Source organism: Euprymna scolopes, chromosome 29 (assembly GCF_053919585.1).
Source record: "Euprymna scolopes isolate OS-2025 chromosome 29, ASM5391958v1, whole genome shotgun sequence".
NCBI lineage: Eukaryota > Metazoa > Mollusca > Cephalopoda > Sepiida > Sepiolidae > Euprymna > Euprymna scolopes.
The window spans coordinates 26067582-26087686 of NC_136510.1; the positions used below are offsets into that span (position 1 = coordinate 26067582).

General features: G+C 34.6%; 1 protein-coding gene across 1 annotated transcript in view; it reads left to right on the forward strand.

Moving 5' to 3' along the window:
* LOC145252555 (laminin subunit beta-2-like) overlaps positions 1 to 20105 on the forward strand; it is a 392333-nt gene that overhangs the window by 270561 nt on the left and 101667 nt on the right. Inside the window, exons 4-9 of the mRNA XM_080112108.1 lie at positions 1018 to 1172; positions 3537 to 3657; positions 8622 to 8810; positions 13784 to 13963; positions 17065 to 17174; positions 18949 to 19164. Of these exons, the coding sequence (XP_079968234.1) occupies positions 1018 to 1172; positions 3537 to 3657; positions 8622 to 8810; positions 13784 to 13963; positions 17065 to 17174; positions 18949 to 19164 (971 nt within the window). The remainder of the gene's footprint in view (positions 1 to 1017; positions 1173 to 3536; positions 3658 to 8621; positions 8811 to 13783; positions 13964 to 17064; positions 17175 to 18948; positions 19165 to 20105) is intronic.

The window sequence follows — 20105 nt, forward strand, 5'->3', positions numbered from 1 at the left end:
CCTTCAAGATTATTTTTAAAATGAACAAGCTTTAAACTTTTTCATTTTTGTAAATCATTTGAAATTTTATTTTGGCAAATATTTTTGTCCTTTGTCATAGGCATGTTTCACCACCTGTGATGGAAAAATATTGTCTTTCGTTTATTTGGCTGCTCTTCACATACGATCACATGCTAATAATAATATTAAAAATATTAAAAACATAGTATTCCAAAACAAAACAAAGTTGACAACGAACAGTACCTTGGGCTAGAATAACCTGGCAGCACCCATTCCTTTCCAGGCTTCAGAGCACATACATCACCTGGTATTAGCAAATGATCACCCATTTTAGTATTGACCAGGTTCAGCATTGCTTAACTTTGGGAACCAGCATGCCAATGTGATTATGCCATATATCTTAATCGCCTCTAAAAAAAAAAACAAAAAAAACAAAACTAAAATACTTGCCTGTTTTACTTTTTGCAAGTTTGAAATATTATCTAGTCTGCATTCACACTGGATGTACTGAAAAAGGAAATGTCAAACTCCTCATGAGAAGCATCTAACAGTAATACATGCCACCACCCTGAAAACCATTTTATAACATGCTAGGGAATGCTAAGTAGCCTTGCCAGTTTGGTTCACTCATTTTAGTACTGACCAGCTTCAACGTGGTGACTTAACGTGGGGATCCGGTGTGTCAGTGTGATTGTCCCATGTATCTGAATTGTCTTTAAGTAGAAAAACAAAGCTAAAATGTCTGTCTTATTTTTTGCATGTTTGAAACAATATTATGGTGTCTGCATTCATGCTGGGTGTACTAAAAAGAAAAGGCCACAAACTCGTACGAAGAAGCATCTTAAAAGAGTGATGTGTTCTAACAATACTACGATGGAAAGTTTTAAAAATATGTTGCACACGTTTTTTTTTTTCTTTAAGTATTTTATTTTCTAGCATGCTTGGCAATGCCAATTACCCTTGCTAGTTCTAATTGTCTTCTCTGATTTATTCTTGTTTGTTTGTTTCTTACCTTAGGTGATGTCCTACTTCATGACCAAGGTGATACCAAGAAAAAGTATTATTATGCGATGTACGACATGACAGTGAGAGGAAGTTGTTCCTGTTATGGCCATGCCTCACGGTGCACACCCCTCCACCCTGAAGACCATGACAGCATCCCAAGAGACATGGTAGGTCTTCAAACTGCAATGCAATATCAGTGCAATCATGTTACCTTTTTCAAGCTGTAATTTTTATGAATAAGGCACTTAAATTTATATTGGAACCAATTGTAATAACTTTATTTAATTTATTATTATTAGAAGACCCGGTGTTTGATCTTTTGTGTATGAGCAAAATTTGTGATTTCATCTGTTTTTGAATGTTTTGTGAGAGTCCGGTATGTCGGAAATAATGTAGGAAATTATTAGAAAGAATGAAATTGATAGTTTACAGAAACCTGCATCAGTTTTTGGCATAAAGCATGACCAAATAAGAATTATATATAGCGCCTGTGTTTATAGTCCAGTAGTGACGGAATTCACAGTAGAGAAATAGACTTTGTTATTAATAATAATCTCGATGCCTCCGTTCATTCTCAAGAGACAATGAACACCCTTTGATCCGAAATAATATCTCCTTGGTATGATACTGGCTTATATGAGGATTGGTGCTTTTTTTCTAAGTGATGTTATCTGTATAGGGCGGAACGATAAAGTTGTCGCCCTAAAGAAAACAACACTACAGATTTATTTAACAAAATTCATTCATAAAACTTATTGTAGGTTTTCATTATATATTCTTCTATTGCTGTTCCATTTTTTTTTCTTTTTACAAAGGCATCACCACTTATCAAGGCCAATAGGCGTTGCTCGGGGCCGTATAAACAATGAGAAAATTGAATTTGGTTTTGTAATATATTTGTTATTCTTATGAGAGAGAGGAATTTTGTATGTTTATGGAATTCGACAATGAAGCTACACCGAAGGGAGATCACTTGCATATTATAACAATGTATATATGTTATAAGAAGACTTTTGCATGTTTATTTATTTGTTTATTTTAATTAATCGTTTACTTTACCAACTCTTTTACTTTTTCTTGTTACGATTACTTTTACATTTACAGGTACTTTTAAGTGTCTGTGTTCTTACATATATAGGTGTGTGTATGCTCTTACGTATCTAACGTACAGTTCACTGTTATGTGTGGGTGTTCTTATCCTTACATTGTTTCTTGCCTTGGAAGGTCTCGAGACATGTATGTGCAAATAACATCATGCGTACATACCTGCTTGCCTTGGCCAGCGGATGATGCCTTCTTGGACGCTGGTCTCCATCTCATGGGGAGTGGTACTTACTGCTGTAGACAGATGCATTGATAAACAAGATGGATTTGAAGCTTCAATCTTTTATTTCAAGGCAAGCCTATCATCCCGAACCCTGATTGTCGGAGACCCAAGATTTCCCGTCTGCATTCTCTGTTGCCCAAAACCAACTCTTAGCCCATGTGGTCGTCAACCGGAAGCCTACGACCACAATTCCCGTGTCACCCCTAATTTCCGGTGCATTCTCTCTAGGTTGATACCTGTCAAACCTAACCTTTTGTGACTCTGCCAACTCGCTGATGGGAAATAAAAATATAGTTACATAACTTTCTATTTCTAAAACTACCTATATAGCAATTAAGCTGGGATTCCCAATACTACATCTATACATTTTTATATAAAACATCTTTTATAGACACCTGTTTCATCAATGACTCATCAGTGCAGCTAGATGTTGTTAGATTCAAGGCCCAGGCAGCAATGGTCGTTCTCCAGTTCTTAACTGGCTAAATCTGCTACTAGAAATGGAAAGAATCATGTGGCCCTGTCGTCCCCCCATCTCCCCTGGGCAGTGCACCATGTTACCTCCACCCTCCCATTTCTTGAGGATTCTGTACAAGGGAAAGTTATGTGGGTATGTGTGTGCAGAGAGAGGAATCGACTAGGTGAAGGGGGGAAGAGAGAGAGAGAGGGGAAAAGAAGAAGGAGGAGGAAAGTGACTCGAGTTAAGTAGACAGATACTTAGACTGTTGCTAATCTAAGCATTCCTGTTATAAATTCTTAGTATTCTAAGAATCTTAAATGGTCAATATTTTATTTCTAACTCAAATTTATTAAAGCATCATTTTAGAACTGCAAATTTTCATCAAATATATGGCTGTTAGATGAAATTCTGTATATTTTTTTGTCCCGGTAAATACTAGCCTGCGAGTTTAAATGTAACTTGGCACTTATGCAAAATACGAACCATGCTATTTTTATTTATTTATTTTTTATTAATTTATTTTATTGTATTTTTTTTTTTTTTTTAGAAATGATCTTTTTTTAAGTTAATTCGGTTTTTACGGTATCGTTTGTTTATTAAATTGTTAGGTGAAGATACAGAAGTGTTACAAAATGTCCACTCAAAATGCAAAATGGCATTCCAAATTTTTTTTGTCTGTTGCATTTCCATGGATTCTGCGGCTGTTGCTTTCCCTTCATTGCATACACTTGATTTACTTCTCAGGTCCATGGCAAATGTGAGTGTGCTCACAGGACAACAGGTTTCAACTGCGACAAATGTCAGGACTTCTACAATGATCTTCCATGGCGGCCAGCTCGTGAAAGACAACCAAATGCTTGCAAAAGTAAGGGACACCCCACCTTTTTTTTTTTTTTAATCTAATTTCCTTGTTTATTTGGATCCTCTTTATTTTTGTTGAAAAAAAAAAAAAATAGGCTGCTTATTTTTTTTTATTTTTTATTTTTTTTTAATTCAATTTTCACCCCAAACAAGGCACAGTGCCACTTTGAAGGAATTAGGGAATTAATTTGCGGGGTCATTATGAAGGGAGAAGAGTAGAAAGATGTTTGTTAACATTACACTTGAACTTCTGCATATCATTGCAGTTGGGAAAGCAGAATCCCGGAAGAGAGTTCCAAAGACCCGCAGTTCTGGGGAAGAAACTATTGGAGTAAAAGGCTTTCTTGCACCTAGGGATCTCTACTGTAAAGGGATGAGACTTAGTAGCTTGTCGGGTTTGTCGGGGGTAGTTACGTCGGGGAGGTACAAGTGTTTGCAGTTCGTCAGGGCATTCACCATTAAAGTATTTGTAGAACAGGCAGAGGGATGCAACATCTCGTCGATGGGACAGAGGTTGAAGCCTAGATGACAGTTCAGGACCTATCAGGTTGGCGACTCTTTTTTGAACCCTGTCCAGGAGCGAGAGACAAGCAGCAGATGCACCAGCCCAGATGTGACAACAGTACTCCATACATGGGCGAATTGTTGCCTTATAGAGGTATAGGATACTGGCAGGCGTAAGTAGTTTTCTAGCACGGTAGAGGGAGCCAACCTTCCTTGCAGCAGCCTTGGCAATGCTCTCAATGTATCTATTCCAGTTCATATTCCCTGTAAACGTTAGGCCGAGGAGTTTAAAAGAAGTACTTTCAGGCAATGTGTTCTTGGCCATTGCTATTGGTGGTAGAGAAGGTTTCTTGTAGTTATTGAAGGAAACAAGCTTAGTCTTAGCAGCATTGAATGAGACCAACCATTTTTGTCCCCATTCCACTACGGATTGGAGGTCATCCTCTAGTGTTTCTGCCATTTTCTTGGATATGTGTTCATTTGTTTTCCCCTCATATCTGTTATAGAGAGTGGTGTCATCGGCAAATATACCCATCTCCGAAACAATATTATCAGGGAGGTCGTTTATGAATATCAGGAACAATAGAGGTCCAAGGATAGACCCCTGAGGCACTCCCGCATTTATGTCATATTGTTTGGATGTACGTCCGTCGAGGACAACTTTGATATTTCTATTACTTAAGAAGGATTTAATTACGTTATGAATTCTTCCAGTGATTCCATATGATCTAATTTTCCTTAGAAGACCATCGTGCCATACCCTGTCAAAAGCCTTAGATATATCAAGGGCCACCGCTCTACCCTCCCCTGTTTTATCCAATGAACGGTATATACGTTCAGAAACTACAGTTAAGATATCTGCTGTTGAACGGGCTTGCCTGAATCCATATTGTTTGTCAGTCAGGAGTTTAGCAGCTGTTAGGTGCTGGACTAGGACTTGATTAACTAAGGACTCAAATATTTTGGCGAAAAGCGGGAGGAGGCTAATGGGGCGATAATTTAGTGGGTCAGTTCTTTCACCAGAATTCTTGAAGACTGGTACCACAGAGGCGGTTTTCCAGCAGTCGGGAAAACAAGATTCGTTAAGGCATTTATTGTAAAGTTTGGACAGAACTGGAGCAACCTCGGCAGAGCATTTTTTTAATAGCACAGCCGGGATGAGATCTGGTCCACATGCTTTAGAGGTGTCTAGGTTTTTTATAATAGCATGTACCTGAGAAGGGGTGATTTTCAAGTCGTCAAGTGTGGCGTCTGTTCGCAGAGGAAAATCAGGGAGTGAGTGGTGTACCGAGTTCAGTGTGGAGTTTGAGGCAAACCGACTGGCAAGCAGATTAGCCTTGTCAGTTGCCGTGCAAGCAACCTTATGGTTGTTTGTTAGTGGGGGAATAATTGACTGTCCATTATTAACTACGCTGTTGTAGATTTTCCAAAAATCCCGGGTTCCTAATTTCTGTGCTTCGATGCGCTTTCTGGTGGTTTCAGAGTAATCTGACTTAGCTGTGTCTATCACTCTCTTACAATTATTTCTAGCTTCTATAAACTTCTGTTTGTTTGAGCTGGACTTATGTCGGTTGAATCTGCGGAACGCATGCTGCCTTTGACAAATGGCAGCTGCACAAGCAGAAGTAAACCATTGGGGGGAGTGGGGCTTGCTATAGTATTTCCGTGCGGGAACATGTGCTTCAATAGCAGTTTTGAACCATTCAGTTGTCTCATTTGCACACTGTTCCGCTGGAAGAGTAAAGATATTTTGCCATGGGGCATCTCTGATGAGCTCCCTGATGGCTTCCCAATCAGCCTTTTTGTAATACCTCGTTGTTTTGAGTAGTGGGTCTTCAGTTTTAGGGCGAGAATTTAGGCTGATTTCTACCATTATCACAGCGTGATCAGCATTCCCGAGTGGGCTATGGGCATTTGTTGTACAGTCATTGGGAACCGTTGTCAGGAAGAGATCTAGAAGTGAGGCATTAAACCTATGTGAAAAAAAAAAATGCTAAATTGTAGTTAATAAAATTACTTGATTTTTGGAATATGACCTCTTCATTTCATGAGGACATAGATCATTAAGTTCTTTTGAAAAAGATTTTTCTGTATTTTAGTTTTGAAAATAAGTTTAATTCTAAATAAGTCGACCATCAACCTATATTGACTGTAGTATTGAAAATAGGGTTATCATTAGGGCTGTGACAACAGAATATTCTTTTCATTCTTTTGACTCACAAGTATATATCCGACATGAACAATCAACCGAAAACCACATCAGTCTATATATAAAAACATAGTATATTAACAGATATATACTAGTCAAAACAATGAAAAGAATATGCTGTTGTCACAGGCGTAATTATCATTAAAAAAAATGTAAATAATTTCAAAAATTAAAAATAAATTAATGTATAGATAATACAATATAATTATAAAACTCACATGACCTTGTAACGGGTGTTGTAACCCAACATCTGGTTTATAACTTCCTGTTGCGCATGCATACGTAAACAAATAATCAACGTGAAAATAAAATGTATTGTTTTACTGTGTACATTTTCAGCATCCCAATTGTTTTTTGTATTTAAATTATCCAAATAAACAATTGTTAATACTTTCTGCGTTTTTTTTTTACTTTGTTCATTTCCATATTATGTTTAAGCTTTTTTAATGCAATTTTCTTACAAATAAGTCTACTTTAACCCGTTGACAACCATAAGAGCATTTTACACCGGCGATTTACCCACAGCTATCCATTTTTTAAAAAAAATTTATTCTCCATTTTTTACTACACATTTATACATTTTTTTCTGCATTACCAATATAAATAACCCCGCAAATGTTTTTTTTTTCTAATTTGCATTACAAATAATCAATGTGACAATAAAACGTATTTTACTGTGTACGTTTTCAGCGTCCCAATTGTTTTTTTAAATTTTTTTTTGCATTTAAATTAAAGATATATCAAAATTTGAATTTAACTTTAAGTATTATGGTATCTCTTCAGTGCACTTTTACCTATAAGTATGGCAAACCACTTATAATTCAATGGCTGTAAGTTTTTTTTTAAAAATAAACAATTATAAACAGAACGCCTCATAGAAATCTATATTCTTTTTCCATTTTAATATACTTTCATAGAAATGTTTCTATTATATCAAAAAAACCCTATTTTCTTTATGTCACAAGTGTCACACTCATACATTAATTCCATAGCCAATATAACATACTGGCCCAACAGGTCACAGGTAGTCTAATACAATAAATATATATATATATATATATATATATATATATATATATATATGAGAAAAACTTTTCAAAAGTAATGACTCTTCCCCCCTCCCCCCACCTGGATGGATTAGAGGAGATTGAATAACTGAAATAATGTATTCATGACCCAAAAGCTTCATCTCTCTTTTGCAAATATTAACGGTGTGAGGCTATAAGGAAGCAACTCCTGTCATGGACTTGTGTCAGAAGCAGAGATGCATCATTGACTTCCGCTATGCAGAGAAAAATGAACCGATCAACATTCACTAGAGTCTGTTTAATTAATACGGTCCTGCATATGACCTTAAACTATATCTGATGGTGAGACCCCAGCTTGTGGGCTTTGGTTAGTGTGGAGCCACCCCATAATTGCCATTGCTCCCAGGTCTACTCTGACCCAGAGTGGTAGTACCTGTTAGGGTCCCAACTATGGGTTAAATAGAAACTGACTTAAAAAAACAAATATACTCTATTAAAGTTTTCCTTCAAATTCACTGGATTCGGCATTAAATAACCTGTTAAAGGGTTGATATGCCGTAAAACAAAAATAACCAAACTTAAATTAATAGAACATGTTAATACGAATAATTGGGTTTAGTGCCTTTATTTCTAAAATTCCAAATGGCGTAAGTATTTACAGCTTCTTTTTCAATTTTTGGATTTAAATCATGTCAAAACACACTTTCAATCCTTTTGATGGATTATTTAAATTATGTCAAAACACACTTTCAATCCTTTTGACGGATTGATTATTTAAATCATGTCAAAACACACTTTCAATCCTTTTGATGGATTGATTATTTAAATCATGTCAAAACACACTTTCAATCCTTTTGACGGATTGATTGTTATTTAAATCATGTCAAAACACACTTTCAATCCTTTTGACGGATTGATTATTTAAATCATGTCAAAACACACTTTCAATCCTTTTGACGGATTGATTGTTATTTCTTTTGAATTGAGGGCAAAATAGATTCACTGATTGATATAATTATCAAGTGATTGATTTTGTGCTACGAAACAAATACTGTCAGGAATTATAAATGTCAACTGAATTAAAGGAATAAATTATAAGATGGTCAGCATCATGAACTTTGGAATATAGTCTTTTGTCATTTATTCACTATATATATATATTTTTTTTTTTCCTTTTCTCTACTTATCATTTGATAGTATTGAATTAATATTATTTTCAACTTTCAGGATGTAATTGCAATAATCATGCTACGAAATGCCATTTTGATCCTGCTGTTTATGAACAAACGGGCCGTGTGAGTGGAGGTGTCTGCGATGACTGTAAGGATAATACGATGGGAAGAAACTGTCAGTTCTGCAAACCTTTCTTCTATGCTGACCCAAACAGAAGGATGACCGATCCAGATGTTTGTCAACGTAAGTCTTGTTTTTCTTTTCATTTCCAGTTAAGTCTTCAATACTGAGCAGTAATTAGACTAATAGCTCGTTATTTCACTCTGTAGATAAAGAGCAGTTGTCTGTATGTTTGTATATTCAGCTAAAAGTAAATAAAACAAACTACAAAACAAAGACCCACAAAGTTGATATGTTCTTGATCAGCGTTGCCCTGGATAAATAATATATAAAATATATAAAAGTTTATTTATTCTCGAGTTGGGAGGACAACTAGGTCAGGTTTTGCCAGGGGAGATTAATTTTTAGTGTTATTTTGTACTGTAACATTGCCGTTATGCTCAAACCATATTTGTTACAGTTCAAACTTCTCTGTGACCCCTGTACTGTCCGGCACCATTGAAAAAAAAAAAAAAAAAAAAAAAAAAACTAAATCCGACTTTAGTTTTCTTTGTTTTAGAAAAAGGCAGTTATTTCCATTAATTTCCAAACTATGCTTGTTTCTTGCTTTTTGTAATTTTGTCTGCCATGCGATGAACAAAACCCCGCTGTCTTGACGCCAGCTTGATTATCTCTCGCTGCCACTGCAGAGCCACATGTCCATCTCCTATGGCTTTTCTCTGCTATTTTTCTTTTATTTCTGATGCAAGCACTTTCTAATTTGCATATGTGCTCATCTCAGAGGATTCTAATAATAAAAATATAAAAATTCTTCGAACAGAACAGTTTTACACTGCTTTTATGTCCTCTTACTGGATCTTATGTCTAGAATCCTTATTCAAATTTTGATTAAAATCCATTTTGACTTTGGATATCTAAAATTGAAGAGTTAAGTAAAAAATTGAAATTCAGAAAATCTGGCTTTATTCATGTCCAATGACTAGCAAGCAAATTTAATGCAAATCTGAAATATTTAAAATTTCAAATGCGCGGTTGTGCTCATATTATTATTTAAAAAAAAGTGAAATTTGAGAAATTTTTATTAATCGATATCCAATACCTATTGTTAAAATTTCAGATAAATTGGAGGTCTCTCAATTTTCACAAAGTTCTGTATACACATTAAAATGGTTTTATTTTATTGTTTCTGTTAAATTGTTTATTCATTTATTATTTAAGTTAAAATTCATTTTGTATTATGCATTTTACTTGAGAAAAACAAACTTGTAATGTGTCAAATTCAGTTGCCATCTTGTTTTGTGTTTATTCAATTAATGTTGGCACATTTCAAGCATTTTTATCAAGTTACATGCACAATGCTTAATGGATTTTAACTCAAAATGTTGCTTCATTTATTAATATTTTAACAAAAACAACATAAAACCATTTTTAATGCCTATACAAGGTTTTTCTGGTGTTCTACCTTGCCCACGATCTTTAATACTTATCAAAAGGCTGTATTAAGACAGCTTGAAATCTAAGAGGCTATTATTTAGATTGTGTTGAACAGGGAACTGTGGGGAGTTGAGCAGTGAGATGTCTGTTCACATCTGCATTTTAGTACAGTCAGGGAAGCAGGAAACAAGGAATTTTAAAATCTAGTATTCCGAGGGAAGAAACTCTTAGAGTAAAAGGCTTTCTGGCATCTACGGATCTCAATAGTGAAGGGGTGAGATTTTGCTGCTTGCTGGATTTGTTGGGGTGTGTATGTTGAGGGGGCACGAGTGTTATCAATTCAACAGAGCACAGTCCATTAAAGTACTTATAAAATAGATACAGGGATGCAACATCGCGGCGACAGGACAGCGGTTGTGAAACTTGACCAACAGTGTGGGACCTATTAGATTTGAGACTAAGAGTGAAAGACTAGTGGTGGACACACTAGCTCAGATGTGGCAACAATACTGCGTGTATGAGCGAATTATGACTTTGTAAAGATATAGTATACTCTATGGTGTGAGTAATTTTCTAGCACGGTAGAGGGAGCCCATCTTTTTTGTAGCAGCCATGGCTATGTTCTCAATGTATTTCTTCCAATTAATGTTTCCTGTGAATGTTAATTTGAGGAGTGTGGAGGATAGGTTTTCAGGTCGGGTGTTATTTGTCAATCGGTGGTTGAGAAGGAGTTTTCCTCTTTTTTTGTGTAGTGGTTAAAGCAAAGAAGCTTAATTGCATTAATCGTCTCTCTTTGCTTTAATGTTTGCATACCAAGATTTTATGATCCAAATTTTTATCTTAGTTCTTTTGTTATGAATGACAAAGATCAAATTCTGACTTTTTTCAAAAGTATATTCTCTTAATACTGAAGTGCTTATATGGAAAGGTCACTTGTACAATAAGGGCATTGCGTAATGTTGTGTAATGCTTTCTGCATAATCCTCTTTTAAAATAGAACCTGGTGGGTTGATTGGGCCAATACAATACAGGCCAATAGGATCAAGTACACAAAGTTAAATTCCTAATCCTGGATGACCAGATTAATGAGACCTGGGTATCCTCTAACACACATTATAATGTATAGTGTTTAAATACTCCAAATAATTTTCACGGTTTGAATTTTTTTTTTTTTAAATGAGAATTGATAATTTGGAATGTTTGGACTACTGTTCTCAATTTGGTTGCTATTCTCACGTTTCAGCTGATGTAACTCCTGGCCTTCTTCAGGTGTATCTTCCCAATTGTTCTTATTGGTGAATAGTGAAACAGTATGCTTTTTGTTTTTATTTTTTTTTCCTAACAAGCCATAGTCGCTAGAATTCAAATTGCGTGATGTTTTTATACGGAAGCAAATTTATACAAAAATGGAAATGACTCCATGCTCTTTCCATTTCCTAAAAACATTCACACAACTTGAATTCTAACAACCATGGTTCGTTTGAAAATAAGAACAAAAACATTCTTTTTTACCATTCACTACTGTGAAGATACACCCGAAGAAGGTCGGCGGTTACATCAGCCAAAACGTGATAACATTTAAGATGAGAACCGTAATCTGAATAACCAAAATAATGATTTTCATGTTATTCCAAAGTAGTCAGTCCAATACATACGATTCTGACCAATATAATCACGTATACACAATTAAATGCTTAATCCTAGATGATTAGATTAATGAAAGCTGGGTATCGTCTAATAATTCTTTGTATTGTTCCAAAATAATTGTTCCAGTAGATGAATAAATAAATTAAAAAAAAAAAAACACCAAAAATTACAATTAATATAATTTAATCCCATACTCAACAGGAAATGAGTAATATTAATAAATTGTCATATTAATAAGTGCGAAATATATCAAAACTCATTTGCATAAAGTAAAAATTAATAGCAAGAATAATTGAAAGTTTATTTTAACCCATTACCGCCAGAATTTTTTATGCAATTTTTTAATCTTGAAAACCACACATGGCGAAAGTTAGTGTAAACACTCCCACCCCCCATTCATTTGTTGAACTATGCATAGACCTGTACTTTGAAGATCAGTTGAGCTGACAATCCATAAGAATAAGAAATATTGTTTTTTTGAAATGCGACTTTAAAGTACACTTTGACGGCAAAGGGTTAGCAAAAGCAGTTTTTATTGCAACTCGACAAAAACAGATGATTTCAAGTTTTCCTTATCTTTCAAGCTTCTCTTTAGACATGCTCCAGAGTTGATAGTCAGCAACTAAAATAACTTTTCCATTGCTAACTGAAAGCTTAGAAAAATATTGTTGATCTTCGACATCTGAAGTTTATTAAAGCATTCTTCTACTTAATTTGTGCTTCTTGCAAGTTCGTTTAGTATTTTGGCAAATTGGTTACACTTTTCCTGTCATAATATTTTGCCAGTGGGTGATCTGAAAAAAAAAATAATACACTTTTTAATGTAGTGAAAAAGTGATATAATTTCTGCTTCAAATAAACTGATATTAATACTTGATGAACATCAATACTAATATGAATGGCAAACAATTTGACTAAGGATTAGTAGATTCCCCAAGAGATTTTCAACTATGATACAGAGGGAGTATAATATATATATATATATATATATATATATATATATACACACACACACACAACTACTTAATTTACTCACATAAAATTAATTTACAAAAGTATAAATTTATGAGTAAACTTGAAGTATTTACTTCAAAAGTGCTCAATACGTAGGTAGAGCTAGTTAGTAATTTATAAAATATATATGGTGATTAAGCTACACTGAATATTCCACGTTTCATCCACTCTAGGATTCTTCAGGCTTATGCGCATAAGCCTGAAAAATCCTAGAGTCGATGAAACGTGGAATATTCAGTGTAGCTTAATCGCCATATATATTTTATAAATTACTAATATATATATATATATGATAGCAGCAAAAGCTCAATATCTACTTAAATAGAGCTGTGTAACAATCAGCTCATTTTATTTATTTATTTATATATATATATATATATATATATATATATATTATACTAGCAGGAATTATGGAAATTCCAGTTATATCCTTTTGTTGCTTTCGTGCCTGAAATATTTCCATTCCATGGAAATGCACACCACCCACCATATTGTGAAATATTTTGACAAGATAGTGTGAATGCAAAGTATTTAGTTTAATGTTCTGCAAATAGCAACATCTGATGAAATTTGAAAAAAAAAAAAATTTTTGCATTGCATTTTTGCCAATCTGGCGATCACTTTTGTTACATAAACAAAAAAAAAGGTGTAAGGTGATAACGCATGTACGAACATGAAACTGCCATGGAATATTTATAAAATATTGTTTATCTGTCATGAAGCATAAGTCGTGAAAATAATTCAAGGGAGCCAACTCTAATGAAACTCCATGTAGAGTATTACACTTGGGACTTTACTCCAGTATTGACACATAAAAATTGCGATGTGATATTGAGATTTAAAGTTGTACAAAGACAAATCACAAAACTAATTTTAAAAAAAAAATGGTAAAACTAATTTAAAAAAAAAAGAATTAATCCCTTCTCAAAGGGAAGATAAAGCTTGGGAACGTGGGCCTTCTAGGATTGAACATAATTTATTTTTTATTTGTTATTTTACAGATTGCAATTGTGATCCTTCTGGATCTTTACGCCAGGGTGAATGCCATAGTCATACAAGCAAGGACGGCCGCTACATTGCTGGGACCTGTGATTGCAAACGTTTTGTTGAAGGAAAACGATGCGACACTTGCAAAAATAGTTACTGGAATCTTAAGTCGGACAATCCAGATGGTTGTGAAGGTAAATATTAAAAACAAAACTTTTTGTCGTTACATTATGTATTCTTCTGTTTTTGTTGTCTCTGTGATGAATTTATTTGCCATTTGTATGTCATCAACTTAACGTAATGCAGAAATGTGACTGCTTTTTAGTGGAATTCTGAAACGGTGAATCTCTGCTTAAATTGGTAGACCTTTCACCTTTTTCCACTTTTTTTGTCAAAATTTGAATTATTTGGGTTTGATTATTTAATTTTTGTTCCCCCCCCCCAAACAAGGCATATTGCCACTTGGAATGTAAGGAGTTACTATTTGGAGTCGTATCTAACAGAGTTGAGCAACAAGGTGCTTGATCACATTACTTCTGTAGGTTTGTACAGTCAGGAAAACAAAAAATTCCAAAGTTTGGCAGTCTGAGAGAAAAAAAACTATTTAATCAGAAGGCTTTCCGACATCTACGTATCTCAACAGTGAAGGAGTGTGATTTTGCTGCTTGTCGGGTTAGTCAGAGGTCAAGTGCTATGAATTTGTCCGAGCATATTCCATTAAAGTACTTTATTACAATCATTTAATATTTTATTTTTGTGAGTCTTAATATTTAAAAAATTCTTTTAGCTATAAATCTGTTTCGAATAATGTTTTATTAAGTTTTATGTCGAGTTTATCAATAAGGTTTAAAAATTTAACATTAGCATTCAGCATCTGATTATATATTTAATACAGACTAGTTAAAAGCATTGTGAGAATTTAAGCATGATGTTTAATACTCATGATATTAAAATATTAAATAGTAATAAAAAAATAAGATTAAAAAAGCTATATAATGATAATAGAAATAGTAATAGATTCTGATAAAAATAATTCTGATAGAAATAAGGTAAAAAAAATGAGAAAATGTAACTGTAAAATAAGGGTGAATTGCCCACTATAAAATAACTATTTGGCAAGAAAAATTTTCCAATCTACAATGTGCAGTAAAACCCTGGGATACAGTGGCCTTAGAATATGTTTTTTTTTCTGGTTATGATGTGGACCACAGTGTTTTTTCGGTTATGGTATTTGCCCCTGCCTTACAATGTTATTTATGTTATTTGACTATATACATGTGTATTTTATACTGTATTTTGTTACTATTTTTATAATAAAATATAAAAAAAATTAAGAAAGAAAAACAAAATTTTGATTTTAAAAAAAGCTATAATAGAAATAATAAAGATTCTGATAAAAACAAGGTAAAAAAATGTAACTGTATAATAAGGGTGAATGCCCCCTATAAAATAACTTTTTACCAAGAAAAAAAATCTAATCTACAATGTATATAGGATTGAAAACATGAATGATATAGATATATTATGAAAGAAACTGTATTAGATTTTTAAAAGATTAGCACAAAATCACATAATTAGATATAGTACATTACTATTGAACCATTTTGAGGAACTTACATATAGCAGAGGGTTTCCAGTTGTTGTTAAATAGAAAATCATTTTTAGTCCTGTTTACTCCAAACAAAGCATATTGCCTCTTGGATGTAAGATGCTACCATTTCAGACCATGTTTAGAGGAGAGATTTTGGTCTATTTTACATTTAAACTTTTATGTCAGTACAGTCAGGGAAGCAGGTAATTGGGAGGGAATTCCAAAATCTAGCAGTCTGAAGAAAAAGCTATTATTAAGGATATGCATATAAAAAAAAATTTTTTTTTAGACACAATCCATGTTGATTGTCTGAGCAACAATCCAGAAATCTTAAGGTGTTAAAAAAAAAAAAAAAAAAAAGAAATGCTAAATTGTAAAAGTGAAATAACAATAAACTGTAGACATAAAATAAGCTTTACTATCTCAAAGAATAGCTGTTCACACCTATTTAGTTTGTTGCTATTTGATATCTGGGCAATGTGTTACGTTGCGCAGGACCCCAGGTTGGGAACGGTCGTAGTTAGTTGGTTTGTAACAAAAATGCAGTAGCCGTCAATTTCATTGATCGTCCGCTAGTGTAACTTGTTTACGATCTGAGCTAAACGATTGTCATGGCAACTGCTAAGACAGCATGGTTATTTCCCCCTTGACCGGGCATTTTTCATTCGAGCTGACTTATCAATTGTCCAGCTTGTCATAACAACGACGGTATCTGAAACAAAGTTTTGACATGCGCATAATGATCAGGCGTAACTCAGAACATAAAGGAAAGCCGTAAGTCACGATTGCTTTTCGTATAAAAATGTATTTTTAACTAAAGCCTTACATGCAGTTTATCAAATAGTTCCTTTCTGCGGCTTGGCTTTCCTTTCATTGAGCGATCGGGGGGGGGAGAACGCGATTTCACTTCGACAATCGCACATCCTTCGGCAGTCCTCAGACCTACTTCTGCTCTCTGACTCTAAAAATCACATCGTTATATTCACAGGATTTTTTTGTTCCTGTATTTTTCCACTATTACGATCTCCACTGGCTTGCATTTGATTGGTTAATTCATTTATTGTCGTTAATTGATTCTTCAATTCCAAGGCAAGTTTTAGCTTTGTTTACAAATGCATTGCTTGCATTTGACCCAGATCTCCAGTAACCCATTTTTTCTTAGTCGGGCGACTATTGTTTTTGTTTATTGCACGTGTCTTTACAACACGTTCCAGCCTTGACCATAATTGTTTTTCCAGGACATTCCAATCTTTCTTTGTTCTCGCAAAGGAATGTCCCATTCCAGCAAAATATGCGATCTCACCCACAATCACGTTACTTTGTAAACAAAAAATCGTCATCCGATTTTTCTGTTTACGCCGTAATTACTTTTGTCACTTTGTCTGGTGGACAATCGATATTCGATGCCCTCCTTTCGAGTTTCTTAAAAAGGTTTATTTTAACCGTTATGTATCGGATGGTCCCAGACATCCGTTACATAACAAATGCTGGGTAACTGCTAGTTTTTATGATTCAAAATCTGTTTTCATCTAGATGCATTTTAAAAATATCTCTGGTATTTTTTACCAAAACATTTACTACTCTTGGATTATTCATTTTTTTATTTTTTTTGTCTGTACTTTTCTATCTTCATCTCAATTCTGTTTATTTTGTGGAATCATCAAAGTAAGTCATGATTAAGTTTTTGTTTTCTTTTGTTTTCAGCCTGCATTTGTGATGCACTTGGTACCAGCCTTGGTAATAGTTGTAACAAGAGAACAGGAGACTGTATCTGCAAACGTTATGTCACCGGTAAACAATGCGACAAGTGTTATGTAAGTATCCACAGTTTTGCTGAGTCGGGATCCACAACATCAATTCCCCCAAATGAGTGATAAAGTATTTTTAACAAGATGGTAAATTACACAATGTGGGGTATTTGTTGAGTTCTTAACTTACCTCACCACATGAGAAAATTTTAGACACAACATTGATTTTATGTGGAGGGGACATTCAGCTTCTCAAAAATGGAACTCTGAATGTGACAAAAATAAAAATGTCTCCAATAAAAACTTTTCCTCACCATGTGATAGAACCATATCGTCCCCTGCTTGACAGCCGGCTGCAGACCCCGTGGTTTTTCACATCGTTGTCTCTCACACTGGTGGCTGTCAAGTCTGGCACATTCTGTCTTTGGATGCATGTGTAACACCATCGTGGGAAACTATCTTCTAAATGCTAACATCCAGTTTTCCTGTCAAGGCAGAGTTTGTTAGTTACTATCATCTCATCGTATCAATGTGCTATGAGCCACAACTTGCCCTCAACTGTGTCCTACTAGCAAATGTTATCAGTTATAACTGACATCGGACATTCTAAACCCCAAAATGTCTGCAAACTGCTCTCAACCGTCACAAAATTGAGGTAAAACTAATTCTAAATATATATCTGGTCCTTTTTTTTTTACACTGCCACACCCTGATTCACAACCTTATTTAGCTTTCTTATATATGAAAATAATAAACAAGATAAAATATATATTGGTATATATTAATTTGTTAGTTCAATAAAGAAAAAAACAAATTGGAGGGAGTATTATTAATGCTTCGATGATTTTTTTAAATTTATTTATTAGGAAAAACCATCGAAGCATTTATTATACTCCCTCTCATTTAGGTCCTGGATATGACCTAAAACTATATCCGATGGTGAGGCCCTACCTTGTGGGCCTTGGGGAGTGTGGAGCCACCCTTTAATTGCCATTGCTCCCAGATCCACTCTGACCCGGAGTGGTAGTACCTGTTAGGGTCCCAACTATGGGTTAAATAGAATCTGACTTAAAAAAAAAAAATGTACTCCATTAAAAATCGTTCCTCAAAATAACTAGATTCGGCATTAAATAACCTGAAAAAGGTTGATATGCCGTAAAACAAAAACAACCAACCAACCAACCCTCCCATTTTATGTTTTTTCCTTATTGAACTAACAAATTCATATATACCAATATATATTTTATCTTGTCTATTATTTTCTTATTATATAATCATGTTTAAACACCGGTTCTTGATGAGCCTGGTCAGTACCACATGGATAACGATTTGGGAATGCTAGGCACTATATGTACCGCATTTGATGCACCTTCAGTTTTCGTTAAGATACGCATCTAGGAGAAGAAACACTGATGTAAAACCTGAGGTCTTATGGCAGCCATTACACTGGTCGAGATTAACAGTTGTACCAAAAATTATGGTTGCTTCTGCACAAAGCCTTCACCACTATAAACAAATAATCTGTGTGGATTTCCGGAAAACTTAGCTGTTTTGGTGAACCTCATTTGTCGAAATCGACAGGAGTATCAAATTTTTGTTTTTGTTTTTAGAGTTTCAGCTTGTTGAGCTTTTTACGTCTTAATAAGTTCCCATTTAAAGAATCCTCTTATTCTTTAATCCCCTTTCATATATATATATATATATATATATATATATATATATATATACAGAGAGAGAGAGAATAAAACTTTTTTTTCTAATATTACAAATAATTTATAATTAAAACTATTTCTTCATTTCAGTAAAAATTTTAATGCTTTTTTTTTTTTTTTGTAAACAGCCTGGCTACTGGGGTTTAAGTACTGACATCAATGGATGCAAACCTTGTGATTGCGATATTGGTGGTGCTTTGGGAGAAACCTGTGATCAAAGCAATGGACAGTGTCAGTGTCGACCAAACATTTATGGCAGAAGATGTGATCGCCCTACACCTCTCCATTTTGTTCCCGGCCTTGATACGTTTTTATTTGAAGCAGAATTTGGACATGGACTTAAGGTAAGTCTTTTCTTCTCTATTTGTGTTTGTGAGTGTTTGCATCTGTTTCCATGTTAGGTGTTGGTTTGTGTGCTTCTGTTTTAGGTGTTGGTTTGTGTGCTTCTGTTTTAGGTGTTGGTTTGTGTGCTTCTGTTTTAGGTGTTGGTTTGTGTGCTTCTGTTTTAGGTGTTGGTTTGTGTGCTTCTGTTTTAGGTGTTGGTTTGTGTGCTTCTGTTTTAGGTGTTGGTTTGTGTGCTTCTGTTTTAGGTGTTGGTTTGTGTGCTTCTGTTTTAGGTGTTGGTTTGTGTGCTTCTGTTTTAGGTGTTGGTTTGTGTGCTTCTGTTTTAGGTGTTGGTTTGTGTGCTTCTGTTTTAGGTGTTGGTTTGTGTGCTTCTGTTTTAGGTGTTGGTTTGTGTGCTTCTGTTTTAGGTGTTGGTTTGTGTGCTTCTGCTTTAGGTGTTGGTGTGTGCGCTTCCGTGTTTGGTGTTGGTGTGTGCGCTTCCGTGTTTGGTGTTGGTGTGTGCGCTTCCGTGTTTGGTGTTGGTGTGTGCGCTTCCGTGTTTGGTGTTGGTGTGTGCGCTTCCGTGTTTGGTGTGTGCGCTTCCGTGTTGGGTGTTGGTGTGTCGGTGTTTGTGTGCATGTTTTAAATGGAGTTAGACTGCACATTTACCAGATAAATTGGCCACCAGATTGTTAGAATCTTATTTTGAAAGAATTCTCATAACTTCCGACATAAGTTCCATTTATGTCCTAAGATGGAGCCTTGTTGCCACTTCATAACTCTTGCTTTCCTTATTTTGTCTTTCAGTCCTCACATTCCATGCGTTATGTTTCGGGCAAATTCATATATTATGAATCAATTACAATAGGTATTTTTTGCTATTGAATGGGTATTTCTCTCTCTCCCACGGTGATAAGTGTGACACAAATGTCAAAGTGGGATTAAAGAGTAAACTTCCCCG